Source organism: Physeter macrocephalus, chromosome 18, assembly GCF_002837175.3.
Source record: "Physeter macrocephalus isolate SW-GA chromosome 18, ASM283717v5, whole genome shotgun sequence".
Classification (NCBI taxonomy): Eukaryota; Metazoa; Chordata; class Mammalia; order Artiodactyla; family Physeteridae; genus Physeter; species Physeter macrocephalus.
This window is the reverse complement of record NC_041231.1, coordinates 76,775,733-76,794,700: the sequence shown is the minus strand read 5'-3', so window position 1 is coordinate 76,794,700 and position 18,968 is coordinate 76,775,733. Positions and strand designations below refer to the sequence as shown.

General features: G+C 43.2%; 1 protein-coding gene across 1 annotated transcript; it reads left to right on the top strand.

Moving 5' to 3' along the window:
• Positions 1-9,593: 9,593 nt before the first annotated feature.
• Positions 9,594-18,946, top strand: CRIP3 (cysteine rich protein 3). The gene is given in 10 exon segments (XM_007107567.2): positions 9,594-9,670; positions 15,977-16,104; positions 16,107-16,184; positions 16,444-16,538; positions 16,953-17,010; positions 17,107-17,238; positions 18,023-18,094; positions 18,217-18,311; positions 18,410-18,467; positions 18,644-18,946. Coding segments are annotated over 10 exon segments (834 nt in total). The 5' UTR covers positions 9,594-9,608; the 3' UTR covers positions 18,700-18,946.
• Positions 18,947-18,968: the final 22 nt, after the last annotated feature.

The window sequence follows — 18,968 nt, the reverse complement described above, 5'->3', positions numbered from 1 at the left end:
GGTTTAAATTTCTGCAAACATCAGAAGCAGTTTTTATTTGACTCCCTCAATTGGGAGAACAGGTGATCAGCAGTTTTAAATTTGGGCAAACACCAAGTTTTACCTAAGTTATGTAGGTAACCCCCAAAAACATCACCTTGGCTTTGTGAATGGAGGCCTCTTGCTTTATAAACCTCTTTCTTCACAGCTAGCTTCAGGACACAGTACTCTTAGTGACCTTTCTGCTAAGTATACCCATTTTACGCTATGCTACTCCATCTCTCTAAAACAAGTCAAAAAGTTAGCTAATGTTTTGGTAGTAAAGCATGCCAGAGCATATGTCCATTTATCAGACTGCCAGGTTAAGGGACTGAAGAAGAATGGGGAAGTGGGAATGGGGGGTTTGGATGTATAGGATACAGGAATCCAGTAGGGACATCAAGTGTGTTATAAAAAAAAAAAGCTGGAGGTGGGACCATGGAGGAGACAGCCTATAAATTATGGAACTAAGTGAGGTGGGGTTTTTAGAAAATACATATTCCAAAGCCCTGGTTCTCACTTTCACAAAGCTTACCTGCCAAGCCCAGGATGAGGACCTAAGCAAGGTCTTCATTCATTGACAATTCTGTGAGAACATAGACAAATGAAAATAGTTTGGGACTGTGAGCACATGTCTTCTTTTAGAGTTTAATTTTACAATAATCTCTGTAATTTTTAACCAAAAGACCCTTATACACTTTCAAAGGACCATGTGCATTTTCACTGTAGCACTTAATGTGGTTGTACTTTTACATTTATGTGTTTCTTTGATTAATATGTGCCTCCTTCCCACCCATCCCCCCCAACTAGATTATAAACTTTCGAAAGCAGGAAGTCTGTCTTTGCTTACTGTTTTTTCATCATTGTACTCACAGTGCACAGTTGCCTGCCACATTAAGAGTGCTCAATAAAAATTCATTAAAAGAATCAGTGTGGTAATAGTAGCTATTTTTTTAATTAACTGTGAATACTTAGCGGTTTACAAGTGAGTAAAGCTGTAAATTGCTGATTGTATTTGCTGGGTGCTTAATACTGCAGAAGCCAACTGTCCTCTTGCTTCTGTCCTAGATCTTTGTATACAAGGCACTGTCTATAGCAGTGGGTGCATATCAAGGCTGCCTGCCCGTGGCCCCTTCATTTCAACAGCATTCTGGAATAGTGGTGCCAGGCCAGGAGGGGGACACATTCCTCCTGAAGCTCCTAGAAGAAAAACAGGATAGGAAGGGTAGCGGTGCACTGACTTTAGAGTTAGCAGTAAAAGGCTTTGGGGACTCTGATTTTCAGATGGCTCCCTTTCTCCTTCCAGCCAGATTCCATAGGCATGTTGAAGTAAATTAAACCCCAAATCCCTCTGATGTAGCTGAAGGAGTAATTCAACTTTTCATGGCCCAGCATCCTCGTCATGTCATCAAAACTATAAATCAAGCCATCAGTTTTATTTCTGGAAGGAAACCAAAAAATTAACCAAAAACGTTGCCTTTGGAAGAGGAAGGAGTGATGCTTTCACTCTTTATTTTTTATCTTTTTTGTTTGAATATTCAGACCATGAAAATGCATTTTATATAAAAATATTTTATACACATAAAATATGTACACACACGTATAGGAAGTTTTTATGTCAGTAGGGGTTATCTGGTGATGTGGAATTACAGACCAGGTTTTTTTTTTTCTCTTCTGTATATTTTATTAAAAAATAGTGTTTTTTTTTTAAAGTTGTGTCTCTTCCCACTCAGTGTATCTCTGTCTCCACTCCTCACATCATTTTTCCATTATTACAAATAGGTCTTGATGCTTTTCCCTCAAGATTTCCTAAATTCCTCTACTCCCATCAAGGCTAGGTTATATACATTCAAGAATACCACTCATCTTCCTCTCCTCCTCTTCCCTTTCTCTAGCTCCTACCTCTGTGGAGCTGGTTATGCATTTCCATTCATGCTGTACAAGCACTTGGACATTATATAAATCAAGATACCTGTCTTCACAAATCTTACTTTAATGCAGGTACACAAAAGATACCACAAAGTCTTTGTTGCATGCAGAAGGACAGAAGATAACTCGTATCTAGATGTATTGATTGAAAGCTTTACAGGCTTTTATTCCTTCCACTCATGGAGCATCAGGCAAGAAAAGTGTTTTGTAGAAAACAAAGGAAATGAGCATGTTTAAGAGAAGTGAAAGAGCAGAGTAAAAAAAGAGACAGAGGGACTTCCCTGGTGGTCCAGTGGTTAGGACTCTGTGCTTCCACTGCAGGGGGCAGGGATTCTATCCCTGGTTGGGGAACTAGGATCCCACATGCCACACAGCACGGCCAAAAAAATAGAGACAGAGTTACATTACGGTAGAGGAAGATAGCAAAAAAATTAAATCAACCATATTCTGGTACTGTTTTCTTTCATCTCTCCGATACTTTTCCCCTCCTAAAGTTCAATCCAGCCCTCCCATAGCCGGTATACCTACATAAGGATGATTATGATGACATTTACCGACTCTAACCCACCTATCTTCCTTTCTTTTCAGGAGCAATTGCAGAAGTCTTCATATTTCTAGAAGGAAGGACTGCAGAAGACATTTTTGCCCCAGGGAGGCAGGGATAGAAGCCACAGAAATGATGAGCGCCCTTGGGGCCAATGGGCAGTCACCTCTAGGGTCTGACTTCCAGAAGGTGGGTATGGTTGCTGGGGCAGGAATGGGTTATGGAGAAGGCCCTGTTATTTTAGCTGCCAGGAAATGGTGAGTTGGGTGAGCGAATATGTTATTTATGTATGTCTATATCTTTGTACTGGTAGAGGAGGAACAAGATGAGGATAGGCATAGAAGGTGTATATTTTAAACTTTCCACTCCTCATCTCAAATTATCTCCTAACTTCCATCTCTCATTTTGTGCCACGATACTTACGTTAAAACTGTGGAATTCAGATCTTCTCATCCCTCCTGGGCCCTGGGCCCAATGCTCCCAGCAAGTAGAACATCTCCTATCTCGGCTTTAGCCTCCCTTCCTGGTCCATACAAGAATCAGGGTAAAAATTGGGTATGTCCTTGGAGGAGTGGGGTATAAATAGACAAAGGAGTCTCAAGGAAGGGGGGACAATCACAAAGGATGTGTTTGAAAAATCCTGGGATTTCAGACTTCAAGACAGCTGTCTTGCAGTTTCCATTCAGTCTTAACTACCTCTTCTACACACAGTAGAACTTTTGGTACACCAAAACAGGCAAGCATTTCAAAATACTAAGGAAACATCTTCATCTCTGTTCATCTAAAAAACCAGTAGGTGCTTCTTTTACGCCCTTTTGTGCTTTGGAACTGGGCTCAGGAACACGGTGAGGATGAGAACCTGACCTTTAAGTCCTTTAAACTCTGTGGTTTATTTAAATCTGAGCTGCCCCAACTCCAAATTTACCCTTAAAACTGTTAACCTAGTTTTATTTCTGATTTGTAAATGCTGGCACTTTTAGAGTCCTGGAGGTCTGCTTTACTGCCCAAATAAATCTGTGGTTTGGGTAACTTTGGGGACTACTCATAACACTATAAATATAAAGAACTGCATAATACACAGCCAAAGCCATCGATAGAATAAGAAGGAAGAAAGGGGTAAAAAGTATCTCAGGGCCTCTTTTTCTGAGCTTATATCAGTTAGTGACTACTCATTCCTTAGGCATGACCCTGTGGATGAAGCAATGGAAAGCAGCCTGGTGCCAGGGCTGCCAACACTTTGTCACCACTACTTTCTCTCCCTTGCTCCAGTCCAAGATCTGTTTCTCATCAGCTACCACATTCCTCTGCTCAGGGACAATCAAGGGTGTTGGTCACAGCTTTTATTCCTAAATGTGACTCACCTACCTACCAGCCTCTGGTTTGCTGCTTACACCTCCCTTCTTCAGTAATCTCTGGAGTCCACCTTTGAGACGTGCTGATCTAGGGCATGGGCAGAGGGAAAGGAAACATTTTTTAGAATAATATTTTTCCCTTTGGACTTTTAAAATTTGATATGCTAGGGCTTCCCTGGTGGCACAGTGGTTGAGAGTCCTCCTGCCGATGCAGGGGACACGGGTCCGTGCCCTGGTCCGAGAAGATCCCACATGCCGCGGAGCGGCTGGGCCCGTGAGCCATGGCCGCTGAGCCTGCGCGTCCGGGGCCTGTGCTCCGCAACGGGAGAGGCCACAGCAGTGAGAGGCCCGCGTACCGAAAAAAAAAAAAAAAAAAAAATTGATATGCTAGAGTTCACATACATTATGAATGATTAAATATTTAAAATCTACTTTTTTATTGAAATATAATTCATATAACATTAAATTTCACATAAGATTCATCATTTTAAAGTGTGTACAAGAAGATTGTGTTGAAGATTGTGCAACAATCACTGTTACGTAATTCCAGAATATTTCCATCACCCCACTTAAAAAACACATACCAATTAGCAGACATTCCCAATTACCCCAAAGCCACCGGCAATCATCAGTCTGCTTTCTGTCTCTATGAATTTACCTATTCTGGACAATTCTGGAGTCATATAATATGTGGTCTTTTGTGTTTGGCTTCTTAACATTTTCAAGATTCATCCATGTTGTACCATGTATCAGTACTTCACTGTTTATAGTTGAATAATATTCCACTGTATAGATATAAACACATATTGTTTATTCATTGGTTGGTAAACATTTGGATTATTTCCACTTTTTTGCTATTATGCTGCTGTGAACATTTGTGTACAAGTATTTGTGTGGACATACTTTTCAATTCTCTTGGGTATGTACTGGGTCATGACAACTCTTAACTTTTTAAAAAATATAATTTTGTATTAAAGTATAAGGTACATATAACAAAACAAAAGCACACACAAGTGTTAAGCTCAATACTTTTCACAAAGTGAACAGTTTGTGTAACACTTCAGGTAACCAACACCCAAATCAAAAAATGGAATGTGACCAACACCCCTGAAGCCCCTCTCCTATTCTCTTGCAGTCATTACTTTCCTGAAATATAACTGCTATCTCAGGTGCTTTTTGTTTTTGTTTTATGGAGCTGAAATTCATATAACATAAAGTTATCCACTTTAAAGTGAACAATTCAGTGGCATTTAGTACATTCACAGTGTTGTGCCACTGAAACCTTTGTCTAGTTCTAGAACATTTTCACCACCACAAAATAAAACCCTGTGTCCCTTAAGCAGTTAGTTCCCATTCCTACCTCCCCACAGGCCCTGGCAATCACCAGTCTTCCTTCTGTCTCTTTGGATTTACATATTCTGGATATTTCATATGAATGGAGTCATACAATCAGTGACCTTTTCTATCTTCTTTCACTTAGAAGAATGTTTCTGAGGTTCATCCATGCTATAGCAAGTATAGGTATTCCATTACTTTTTATGGCTAAATAATATTCCATTGTCTGTATATACCACAATTTATTTATCCATTAATTCATTGATAGACATTTGGGTTGTTTCCCCCTTTTGGCTATTGTGCATAGTATGCTATGAACATTCCTGCATAAGTATTTGTTTGAGTGCTTGTTTTTAGTTCTTTTCAGTATATACCTAGAAGTGGAATTTCTGGGTCATATGGTTATTCTATGTTTAACATTTTGAGGAACCACCAAACTGTATTCCACAGCACCAGAATCATTTTACATCCCTTCCAGTAAAATGTATGATGGTTCCAGTTTCTCCATATTCATAACACTTAATTTCCTTTTTCATATATTATAACCATCCCAATATTTCATTGTGGTTTTGATTTACATTTTTCTGATGATTAATGATATTGAGCGTCTCTTCATGTGCTTTTTGGCCATTTTATATCTTTTTTGGAAAAATGTCTAGTGAAGTCCTTTTCCATTTTTTTAATTGGGTTGTTTGCCTTTTTGTTGTAGAATTATAAGAATTCTTTACATATTCTGAATACTAGATCTTTACCAGATATTTTCAAATATTTTCTCCCATTCTGTAGGTTGTCTTTTCACTTGGCTTTTGTTGGCTCCTTTTTTTTCTAGTTCCTCAAGGTGTAAAAGTTAGGTTGTTGACTTGAGATCTTCTTTTTTTTTTTTTTAAATAAATTTATTTATTTATTTATTTTGGCGGGCTTCTCATTGCAGTGGCTTCTCTTGTTGTGGAGCACAGGCTCTAGAGCACAGGCTCAGTAGCTGTGGCACACAGGCTCAGTAGTTGTGGCTTGCAGGCGGACCGGGGCAGGCTCAGTAATTGTGGCGCACGGGCTTAGTTGTTCCACAGCATGTGGGATCTTCCCGGACCAGGGCTCAAACCCGTGTCCCCTGCACTGGCAGGCAGATACTTAACAGAGATCTTCTTTTTAAAAATGTTTACAGCTATAGTTTCCCTCTGAGCACTGTTTTCACTGCACCCAATACATTTTGATATGTTGTGTTTTTATTTTCACGCATCTCAAAGTATTTTATAATTTCTCTTTTGAATCTTTTTTTTTTTTTTTTTTTTTTTTGCGGTACGTGGGCCTCTCACTGTTGTGGCCTCTCCCATTGTGGAGCACAGGCTCCGGACGCATAGGCTCAGTGGCCATGGCTCATGGGCCTAGCCGCTCCGCGGTATGTGGGATCTTCTCGGACCGGGGCACAAACCCGTGTCCCCTGCATCAGCAGGCGGACTCTCAACCACTGCGCCACCAGGGAAGCCCCCTCCTGTTATTGAGTTTTAGCTTTATTCCATTGTGGTTGGAGACAATCCTTTGTATGATTTTAATCTTTTTAAATGTATTAAGACTTGCTTTGTGGCCTAACATATGATCTGTCCTGGAGAATGTTTTATGTGAGCCTAAGAAGATTGTGTATTCTGCTGTTTTGGGATAAAGTATTCTGTATGTCTGTTAGATCTAGTTTATTTAGAATTGTTCAAGTCATCTATTTCCTTAGTGAACTTCTGTCTAGATGTTCTATTCATTATTGGAGTACTGGAATCTCCAACTGTTATCGTAGAACTGTCTATTTCCCCTTCAATTATGTCAATATTTGATTTTAAATATTTGTCTAATAAGTCCAGTGTCTGGGCTTCCTTGGTGATGGTTTCTATAAACTTCTTTTTTCCTGTGAATGAACCATACATTATTCTTTTTATACCTTGTGATTTTTTGTTTAAAACTGGACATTTTGAATATTATTATGTGTCAATCTGGGAGTCAGATCCCCCTCCCAAGTTTTGCTGTTGTTGATTATTGAAGTCTGTAGTCATCATTTGTTTACTGACTTTTCCAAACTATTTTTGCTAAGACTGTATGCTTGTGTTTGGTCCTTAAATCTCTGTTCGAGTATCTCAGCAGTCAGTGACCTGACAGAGATTTCCTTAAACGCCTGGAGTGAAAAAATGAACAAAAACAAACAGACAAAAAACCCACTTCTCTTGGTCTTTGCAGACACTGACCTGGGGCACCACTTCAATGCTAAGCCTATCTGCCTAAAACTCTGCCTTAGCCTTCACCGGCTGCATGGAACCCAAAGTTCAGCCAAAGGTGCAAGCCTAGGGTCCTCTCAGCTCTTTTCTGAACTCTCATCTGTCTCTGGGCATATACTTTACATGCTGGATTTCCCCATACACATGGTAGCCCTTCAGAGTTCTTATTTCCCCATGTATCTCCCTCCTCAGACTCCTCCTTTCCAGACTTTTAGATCGGTCTGCTGCTTGTTCCATTCGCTGTTTCTTTCTCTATGCAGCCACTGGTAGTATATGTCTTTAAATGCTTTAAATGGATGCTTTGAAAGCTGCTCCAGCTTGAGGGGGGCAAAACAAGGTCAGCCTCAGCACAGATTCCTCGGGGAACCGCTAGACAGGGCAAGATTCACAGCTACAATCTTTTGAGAACAAGGTGCATATTATTTTCCCCTGGCACCCGCAAGCCACACCAGGAATATGGGCTGCTGTCCCAATGGCCACCTCCAAGCTGCGGAATGGGGGATGTTAGATGGGTAAGCAACAATGCTTTGTTACTGAAATTTTGCAGCTGCTTTTTTCATTAAGCACACCACTGGTTGGACTCCATTGTAAGTTTTTTATTAGATTCCAGAGTTCTGAAAAAGTTGATTCTGTCAGTTTTTGCCAGCTTAATGATAGCTTCAGTGGAGGAACTGATTCTTGGAGATCTCTGCTGTGCCATTTCTGTGACATTACAATATGTTACTTTTTGAGGAACTGTCAAACAAACTGTTTTCCACAGCAGCTGTACCACTTTATATTCCTACCAGAAATGTGAGGGTTTCATTTTTTCAACATCTTTCCAACACTTGTTATTTTCTGTTTTTCTTTTTTAATTATAGCCATCCTAGTGGGTATGAAGTGGTATCTCCTTATGGTTTTGATTTGCATTTCTTTAATGACTAATGATGTCAAGCATCTCTTCATGTGCTTATTGGCCATTTGTATATCTTCTTTGGAGAACTGTCCAAATCCTTTGCCTATTTTTAATTGGATTACTTGTCTGAGATCCATTTCTTACATATTATTTTCTAGTCTTTTTCTTACAAGGTTATCCTGAAAATCATGCATTAAGAAAATGTGTGTATAAAACTATCTACAGTTTCAGAACTTTACACAACATGATGTAATTCTTAAACACAAGAAGAAGCACTTCTCTCTGTACAAAGGTACATATTGTATTAATTAGGACTCTCTTGGTTGTAACAGAAACTAAACTCACACAAGCTTAAGAAAAAAAACGGGGGCTTCCCTGGTGGCGCAGTGGTTGCGCGTCCGCCTGCCGATGCAGGGGAACCGGGTTCGCGCCCCGGTCTGGGAGGATCCCACATGCCGCGGAGCGGCTGGGCCCGTGAGCCATGGCCGCTGGGCCTGCGCGTCCGGAGCCTGTGCTCCGCAACGGGAGAGGCCACGGCAGAGGGAGGCCCGCATACCACAAAAAAAAAAAAAAAACACGAATAGGTGGTAATTTGTGGTTTGGTAATTGGGAAACCAAGTCAGAATTAGATCCAGGAGGTCAGAGATGTCATCAGGACTCTTTGTTCCCCATTTCCTCAGCTCTGCTTAACTTCTTATTTTCTCTCCACTCAGGTGCAAGTTAGCCCCTGCAGTCTCAAGCTGCCATGGTTCTTATAGGCCTCTGTCTAGAAAATGAGGTGTATCTTTCCTTATAGCACCAAAATAATCTCAGGGAGGATGTTGATTAGTGTGACTTGGGCCACATTTCCATCTCTGAACAATTACTGTGGCCAGGTGGATAAAGTATCCAGACCAGGCCCTGGTCATTAGCTCACCTTGGGAAGACACGGTCTACCCTAATGAGGAATCTAGACTAAGTTGAATTAATGTGCAGTGGGGGAAGATGAAGTTCTCCAAAGGAAATGCTTCTAAGTAGAAAATAAAATGTCCCCTATAAAACTGCAAAGATTCAGTGCCTTCTTTGTTTGTAGCCTTCCCTCTTTGTGGCTTTTTATCAAAAGATGGTGCTCAGGCTCTTATCCCCACTAAGGTACTAGTAATTGCTGCCCTTTTTTTGATCATGAGGGTATGGGGTAGTAAGAGATTAGAAATAAAGATCTTACAGTTCTACCTGTTCCAAAAGCTCAGGAGAAGAAGAGAAAAAGCCCAGTCATTTTGGAGTTGGGAAGAAGCTAGAACATGGCTCCTGATTCTGTGACCCTGAGCTTCATAGAGGAACTGAAAGACTCCTCTATAAAAAGGTAAGCATTTGCATTTGTCTGAATTCATAAGATTAAACTGTTTTAGTCTTATTACATAGTCTAGTGACATGGAAGGACTATTCTTGTATATTGTAAAAAAAATTACCCCCCAGACCTTAGTAAGAAGATGAGGAAGTTGCTGGTAGTTTCCACCAAGGAGCACTGTCACCATCTATCAGATTTATAAGTAAGCTGACCACCAAGTTTCACTCTTATTCTTCTCTCAGTTTCCAGAATATGGATACATTTTTCATGCTGCAAAGTATTTGGAGGTCATTTTCTAAAATATACTTTCAGATGAAATACACATTCCCAAGCGATACTTGAGAGGCCAAATCCATCTTTGCATGGAAAACCATCATTTAAAGCTGTTGTTGATTTCTTCACAAGCATAGGTTGAAGGCACACATGGTGAAGGGTCAAGAAGTCCTTTCCAGCCGTCTTGATTCTGAATTAGTCCAGCTGATACCACTGAATCACAAAATGTAGCTCACTCAATAGCCCTAAGCAGTTAACCACAAGTAGCTAATACAGAGTGCTCTCAACAGGTTCATATGATGGCAAGTTGATGCTGGGAAACAAGGGAAAAATCGGACAGACTCTTGCAAGAGCCATAAATAATGTGTGATTATACAACAGCAATTATCTACAGGTGGGAGGATTAGTGTATTTTAAGAAAGCATTTCAGTCTTTTTGTTTTGTGTGTATGTTTCTATTTTTATTTTTTGTTTTTATTTTTTGTTCATAAACTATAGAAAGTAAAACTTACTAGTTGTAGGGGATATTCAAACAAAACATGGAGTGAGGAAGCACAAGGGTATGGGTAATAAAGGTTGAGAAACACAACGATAAAGAGGTAAGACTGATTTTTCATTAACATACAGAACTGAGTGAAACCTTTTAAGAGTCATCCGTAGATACAAATTTTGATAATGCCTTAAAGTGACAAGCATATGGCCATGTACTTGAACAAGTCTACAAAGGTATAAAATGAGTGGAATTTATAGTTATAATCAGAACTAACTGCAGTGCCAACCTGACCCATGATAGCAGCCATATTTGTAAGGTGCTTTACAGTTTACACAACACTTTTCCCTCATTCTCTCTTTTGCCATATATTTAATGATAGGCATAATTGTGTTACATGCTAATTAGGCTTAATTAGTAAGTTCTTGTGAATGACTGTAATTAGTGGGACTGATTTGCTGCCGAAGCAAATTTTCAGTTCTTTTTACTGTATTAGTCTCCTAGTATTTATAATCAGGATCAGTTTAAATCGTATTCCATTTTGCATCATACATGCTGATCCTCATGTATATTAAGAAACAAACTTCTGAGTCTACTCCTAGACAACTGAGCTCCCCTTGCTCCAGGACTTTTGTTATAACAAAACTCTCAACCCCTACCAGTCCACTCGTAATCGCACATCTCTCTCACTGGTCCTCCATCTACTCACACTTGAGGGAGACTTGTGTGCAACATTTAACATTCATTCACCAACAAATTTTTATTGAGCACCATGTGCTAGAGATTGAGCAAAGCATTGGAAGCATTTGCAGTGGTTGGCAGAACAGTCCTGGTCCCTGCCCTCATAGGGCTCACAGAGTAATGAGGTAGACAAAGCCTAGAATGTGGCGGGGGAGGTGGGTGGGAAGTTGGCAGACCTATTTTACCCTCCCACTAAGCTACAAACTCAGCTTTTATCATGGGGTCTCCATTTGACTTTTTCCCTCATTTGGTTCGGCACTCAGGCAGGGAAAACACAGCTGTCATAGATTGTACCCCCTTTACCCCCAGCACGAGATGCTATAGGAGGGAGTGCCTGGGGCCAATAGCCTGGTATTGAATAGGTGAGGGGAGGGAGCAGAATTAGTGAGGTGAAGATATTGGAGAAGCAAGTTCCCAGAAAAAAGATAGCTTTTGCAAAGGCCCCGAGGCAGGAAAGAACTTGGCAGATTTAAGAAGCTCATTTACTGTAATTACAGAGGTTGAGGCAACAGGAGAAATGGCTTAGAAGACTGCAAAGGTGGAGTGTCCTAGAGCCAAGTTAAAAACTTTATCTTGAGGGTACCGAGAAGCCATGGAAAAGTTTTAATGACATTTCCCTGCCTCTTGTATCTCAACCCATTATTTACCTGGATAGGTTAGTACAGAGATGCTGTACAGACAAGAGTAGTATCCTTTCAGACTGAACACATGGGTAGCTTAGCAGAAACCATGCTTAGGAGCATCAAGTAGAAAAAGTATGAGTTCAAGAGTCACAACGCATGAGGGTCTGTATGGTGTTGAACCATTTCTTAACCTGTCCAAGCCACTTTCCTTTTCTGTACAGTTGGTGATGTAATGTTTAAATCCCTCATCAGGTTTTGTAGGATCAGAAATAATAAGTATAACGCCTACGACTGGCATTCCATAAGTGGTAGCTGTCACTATTTTAGCAATGCTCTCTTGCTAACACAGATTTCAAACTCTTGGGGAATGGAATCACAAAATAATACATCGTCAAATTGTGAAGAAACCTTAAAGATCTGTCTGTATATGATGCTTGCATTCCTTCTGCAACAATGACAATTAGTTGGTTTTTTCTCCAACATGACTTATAACATCCAGAGACAGGAAGCTCACTACTTTCTGAAGCAGTCACTGCATATTTGGCTCTATTAGAAGGTTCTTTTTGTGGACTGAATCCAAATCTGCTTCCCTATGACTTCTATCCAGGGGTCTCGGTAGTACCCCTAATGCCTCTTGCGTGTGACAGTCCTCCAGGTGTTTAAGGCCATTATCTCCCACTACCACTCACCTAGAGTTGAAAAGCTTGTTTCTTCAGCCTAACAACAACAATAAAAGGGTCAATTCATCAAGAAAATACAACAATCTAAAACATATATGTACCTGGCAATAAAAACATGAAGAGTGTTAGTGGAAGATTTTAATAATAGTAGTAGTAGTAGTAGTAGTAGTAGTAGTAGTAACTATCATTTACTGAGCACCCCCACTATACTTGATACTATAGATACACAGATAAGTAAGTCTCAATCAATCCTGTCAACTGAAGAAAGTTAGAAAAGTAAATAAGTGTAACACAACATTACAGATACTGTGACAGAGGTCTGTGCAGGAAAAAAGTGGGGCGGGGCACCAAGGGAATAGTTATCTTTATGAAAGAGGGGTCTGCCTCTTATAAGAGATAATATAAACTACACCCTCTCAACTGAGTAGGCAATACTTACACTCAACTGGACTTATCCATTTGTGGTATTTGTTAAAACATCATTTTAGAGGTTTTAGTCAGGCAAAGTATTCAAAACAGCCACTGTTAGTGACTGCAAACACATTCCTACAAGAGATGTTAATTCTCCCTGTTAACATTCTTCACAAAGACTCTTGGGTTAGAGTCAGAATAATGGAAGCCAGGCAAGGAAGAAGAGTGGAATACTGTGATTTGTTGTACCTGTAAATGGATGGCAAATATTTGAAAAGGAGGAGCCTCAACTAGTCTTTCATAAGCACTGAAATAGAAAAGATGAGGCATACTGTGTTTCTTGTGGCCATGCAATATCGGAAGGCCACAGAAGATGCAGAGGAGTAAAGCACTTCGGTGCTTGTTTCTTTATATGGGGCCCTGTGCTGCCTGCCAGGGTAAAGATGACCCAACTAAGAGGCTGAGGCATGGGCACAAGGCGATCGAATGCAGAAAGAGGTGGGGAACCTTAGAAAAGGATTATTTGATGTGGCCTGGAAATTCTGAGGATAGATCCTTGGACAGATGAAGTTAGCCTTCCTAAAGGAGGCAGCATGTCCAAGAATAAATACAACAATGAAGTCCTCCCAACCTCCTAATGTGGACCTTCTTCATGTGAGCCTTAGAGAGCAAAAGGCAGTGAAACTTGAGCTGCCTTCTTGAAGAAGAAACACATGAGAGGCAGAAACACGAGAGTAAAATATCAGTGGAGACTCAAACTAGTACTTTTCAAGTTTGTTAAAGAAGAATCCCTTCCAGAAACAGTTATAAAACTAAGGATCTTGAAATGTTCCCCAAAACAAGAAACAAATAATGAGAAAGTGTAGAAAAGTTCATTTCATAATGTGCAAACCTTCCACCTTCAGAAGTCATCAAGGAGGATAAAGCAAGTGTTGTTAGAAGCAAAAAGTACTCATGGAGACAAGTGAGGAAACAGGAGTGTTAAGCAGAAGTTCAGAGACACCAGTCCCATCCCCACTGCCCATCTGAGGGGATTGAAGTCCAGGGAGGGTCTCCAACTCCTAAGACACAAATAGGACTCCTTTCACCTAGCAGGGCACAGCTCTGCAACCCAGTGATGGGTTTAGTACACATGCCCCATTCAGCCATTTCTGAACTGACTTGACAAAACACAGGAACTTATTCCCGGAAAACTCTTCATTTCACCATGATACTTCATTGAGGGATTGTCTCCTCTGCTGGGGCCCTGGCACAAAGTAATCAGGCCTCTCTTCTGCCCCTCATTTGCTGAGCTACCTTTTTTTGTTGTCTTTTTTTTATTTTTTGGGGCGGGGGGGCCACACCTCACAGCATGAGGAACTTCCCTGACCAGGGATCGAACTGATGTCCCCTGCATTGGAAGTGCGGAGTCTTAACCACTGGACCACCAGGGAAGTCCACTGACTTCCTTTTTTAAAAAAAAGTAGTTCCCTTCAGGTATAATTATTAAGACATTATCCACATACCATAAATTTCACCCTTTTAAAGTGTACAAATCTATGATTTTTAGTATATTCACGAGGTTGTGCAAATATCACCACTAATGCCAGATCATTTTCATTTCTCCTGTAAGGAGACTTGGTCCTCATTAGTAGATACTCCCAATTGCCCCTCCCCTAAATCCCTAGCAACCACTAATCTACTTTCTGTCATTATGGATTTCCCTTTTTTGGACATTTCATATAAATGGAATCATACAATATGTGGTGTTATGTGTCCGGCTACTTTCACTTAATGTAATGTTTTTATGGTCCATTCATGTTGTAGCATGCATCAGTACTTCATTCCTTTTTATGGCCAAATAATGTTATCATAGATAGACTGCATTTTGTTTATCCATTCATCAGTTGATGGGCTTTGGGTTTTTCCAACTTTTGGCTGTTGTGAATAGCAATACTATGAACATTCATGTTCCAGTTTTTGTGTGGACATATGCTTTTTGTGTGTGTGTGTGTGGACAGTTGCACCTAGGAGTGCAACTGCTTGGTCATATAGTAACTCTCTAAGTTTTAACTTTTTGAGGAATTGCCAGACTATTTTTCGAAGGACTACACATTTTACATTCCCATCAGCATTGTATGAGGGATCCAATTTTGCCACATCCTCACTAACACTCATCTTTTTTTATTATAGCCATTCTAGTAGGTGTATAATATTACCTCATTGTGTTACTGATTTTCATTTCCCTAATGACAAATGATGCTGAACATCTTTTCATATGTTTGTTGACCTTTGTATATCTTCTTTGGAAAAATATTCAAATTCTTTTCCCATTTTTTAATTGGGTTGTCTTTTTATTGTTGAGTTGTAAAAATCCTTTATATATTCTGTTACTAGACCCTTATCAGATATATGTTTGCAAATATTTTCTTTCATTCTGTGGGTTTATGTTTTTGAAGTGTCCTTTGAAGCATTGCTGAGCTACTTTTAACATATTAAAACATCTTAAACCAAATTAGGAATATGTAATTGGTGTCTGAATTATACTTTTAAATTTAATAAGCATTATAATTTTATGAGCAAACTATAGTGTGCAGACCCCGTTTTGGGGCTTCCAAACTGAGTCTTGGGTTCACTATGGGATCCATCATAATGATAGTTACCGCTTTTATAGCATTTTGGTGCCACGTGCTGTTTGGGCACTTTGCAAGTATTAACTTATCTAATTCTCACCACAGTCCTATGAGGGAGAAACTTATTGCTTTACTCATTGTACAGATAAGAAAACGGAGGCAGAGGGGGGTTAAGTAATTTGCCTGAAGCCAAAGAATAAGTAACAGAGATGGGCTCCAGATTCCGTTGCTCTTAACCATCTGCCACGGAGAAGGCGGAATGAAACCATTTCAAAGAATGCTTAACTCCTCGCTTTGGGGAAATAATAGTGTTTTCATGGCGTCTACACTGAACAGTTTTCCTCTCTGTACCAAGCCAGGAACTAGTGCCACCCGTCCAGGCGTCTTCATTACTCCCTCCCCTCCCAGTCTAGCTTCAGGATCTTCTCTCCTGTCCACCGGTCCAAGACTTCAGTGTTTGGAAGTAACAGCAAAGTTGCCTGCGTTCCCCAGGTGGAGTGCTTCTAAATTTCTGGCGGCCAGTGGGAACCGAGGAGCAGCGGATTCAGCCCAAAGAGGCTCAAGGCTGAGCCATGGGAGGGGCCAGCGAAGGGGGCGGGAACTGAACCCCGGCGGACTTGACTACAGTGTGCGGCGCCGGCTGCTCAGAGCGGAGCCATGAGCTGGACCTGCCCGCGTTGCCAGCAACCCGTTTTCTTTGGTGAGGCCTGGGCGGAGGAAGGGGAGAAGACGGGGCGAGTGAGAGCCTTTGGGCTCCATGAGGACGCAAGGAGCTGGCGACGGTGTGGTCCCAACCCCCTTTTCCACCTGTGGGGCGCACAGCACTCGGGCGGGATGGAACTGGCCTCCCGGAGACACTCCCCATCGTCTCTAGGAATCACGGTGGGGGGGAACAGGGGGGAAAGGAGGGCGCCTTGTGCTTGGCCTGGCTCTGCCCAGTTGCACCTTGTCCCCCACAGCAGAGAAGGTGAGCTCCCTGGGCAAGAACTGGCACCCATTCTGTCTGAAATGTGAGCACTGCCACAGCGTCCTGTCCCCAGGAGGGCATGCGGAGGTGAGGCCGGGCTAGGGTGCACAGCCTTGTGTCTGTCACTGTCGCCGAGACACCAGCCCCCGGTTTCAGCCCCATTGGCCCACCAAAGGCAACCTCAGCAGCCAACTCCCAAGATCACCTACCCAATAGGCACCACACCAGCCAGCATGTGGGGATCCTGAATTGTGCTGGTGGATCCCATGCCTTTTGTCAGGTGGGGGAGGGAAGCAGCACTGCTTCCTGACCTGCTCTTTCCCTTTCTCCCTGACCACAATGGCAGTTCTGGCATGCCAGCCCACCCGTCACTGCTCCCAGCCCCCGCAGCCCAGGCCAGTAGACAGACACACCTGGCAGCCTGTCCTGGGGAAAAGCCTGTGGGGTACAGGAGAGCCCCTTGGGGCCCTAAGCAGTCCTCTTCCCTCTGCTTGTGCCTAGCACAACGGAAGGCCGTATTGCCACAAGCCATGCTATGGGGCTCTCTTTGGACCCAGGGGTAAGTACCAGCCTGGAATGGGCCAGGGGACAGCAGAACCCTCTGTGTCGCTGGGAGCTGGAGGCTCAAGCCTGACCTCCCCTCTTCTCTCTGCAGGGGTGAACATTGGTGGTGTGGGCTCCTACCTCTACAAATCCCCCACCCCCACCCCTGCCAGCGCTACTCCCCTTAGCCCCAGCAGGTTCAGCCCCCCCAGGCCCAGGACTGGTCTCCCCCAGGGCAAGAAAAGTAAGTGAGATTGAGCCCCAGCTACTCCTCCTCCTGACCCTTCCCCAGGATGGAACAGGGGATGGGGACCAGGTGGCAGTATCCCACCTAGTCCTTTGCTTCACATTCCTACAACTTTGTTCATGGCAAAGGCTTCTCTTCTTCCCTTTTTTGATGTTTCCTCGTGTCAGCTGCTGAGTAAGAGGTAAATCGGGCAAGTGGCATTATCACCCCCATTTTACGGTTGAGAAAACTGAGGTCCATAGAGGGCAAATGACCTTGTGCAGTCACACAGCTAGTCAGAGGCAAAGCTGGCCTGGAACTCAGGCCCCTCCCAGGCCAGGGCCATGGAACGAATGACCTACAGTAAAGGGTCATTGAGATGGGCCAGCCCCTCACATTCTTCCACTTCTCCCCTCTCCCTGTTCCTTCCTCCATCCCCTGGAGTGGGCAGTGACATTGTGCTCCCCAACACCTGACACCCCTGCCCTGGCCAGCTCCTATATCAGCTCAGGTTTCCTGAGGATTGAGTTGCTGACAGGGTTAGGCTGGTGGGCACCTGAGCCCCTGGGAGGATGAGCAGGAAGCAGGTGGTCCCTCCTGCATGTAGGGATGGGGCAGGAAGTGGAGTCAGAGGGGCCTCAGCTCTGCCTGAGCAAGGCAGGCTCATGTCCATGTGGGTGGGAGGCTCTGGGATGAGCCTGGCTTTTGGAAGAGGACAGTGCCATATGCAGGGCAGGGCTGATGGGCCCTGTTTAGGCCTGGCCTCCACCTCAGCCCTAGCGGGGGCCTCTTCCCCTTAAAGGCCCTCCCCACATGAAGACGTTCACTGGGGAGACCTCGCTGTGCCCCGGCTGTAAGGAACCTGTCTATTTCGGTAAGTGACAACAGAAAGCTATGAGAGAGGGGTGCAGGATGGGCATCAAAGGGCAGGGAGGTGGTACAAGGCAAATGGGTCTCCCTGCCCTGCCCCTTGAACTATCATCTCTCCCCCACCAGCTGAGAAGGTGATGTCTTTGGGCAGAAATTGGCACCGACCCTGTCTGAGGTGCCAGCGGTGCCGGAAGACCCTGACTGCTGGGAGTCACGCTGAGGTGAGCAGGGCAGGGGTGGGTGATTATGCTGGGATGAGGGAGGCTGGAGATGGGAAAAGAGCCAAGCTGAGACGTCTCTCTTTCTCTCTGTGTCCCAGCATGACGGCGTCCCCTACTGCCACATCCCCTGCTATGGCTACCTGTTTGGCCCCAAAGGTGGGCAGCCCCACCCCAGACAATGGGCCTAAAGTATGGCATGTGGGTCTGTGGGTATGTGTGGACAACTTCCCCTGTGGTCAAACACACCCCAGACCCCTCCCAATTCCCTCCAGTCTTCAGCCCAGCACCCTCCCCAGCCCCAAGGCCCTTGGTGATGGGGCTCTCTCTCTCAGGTGTGAACATTGGTGATGTGGGCTGCTACATCTATGACCCCGTGGAGATCAAATGATATGCTGATAGCAGAGGTCACCCTAACTCAGGCCTCCCATCATCCTCTCCATGGTCCAATGGAAGCTACAGAATTCTCTAGTCCCATGAGGGTGGGAGAAGGTGGGATTCTGGCGGCCTGGGCCTAGGCTCCATGGTAGACCAGAGTCTAGACTTTCTCTGCCAACTCCTCCCTTTCCCATTCCTATCTGGTTAGGGGACATAGGCCACCCCATTTGAAGGTTAGTGTCTTGGTCTTCCCAATCCCTTGACCCAGCAAATTCTGTAACT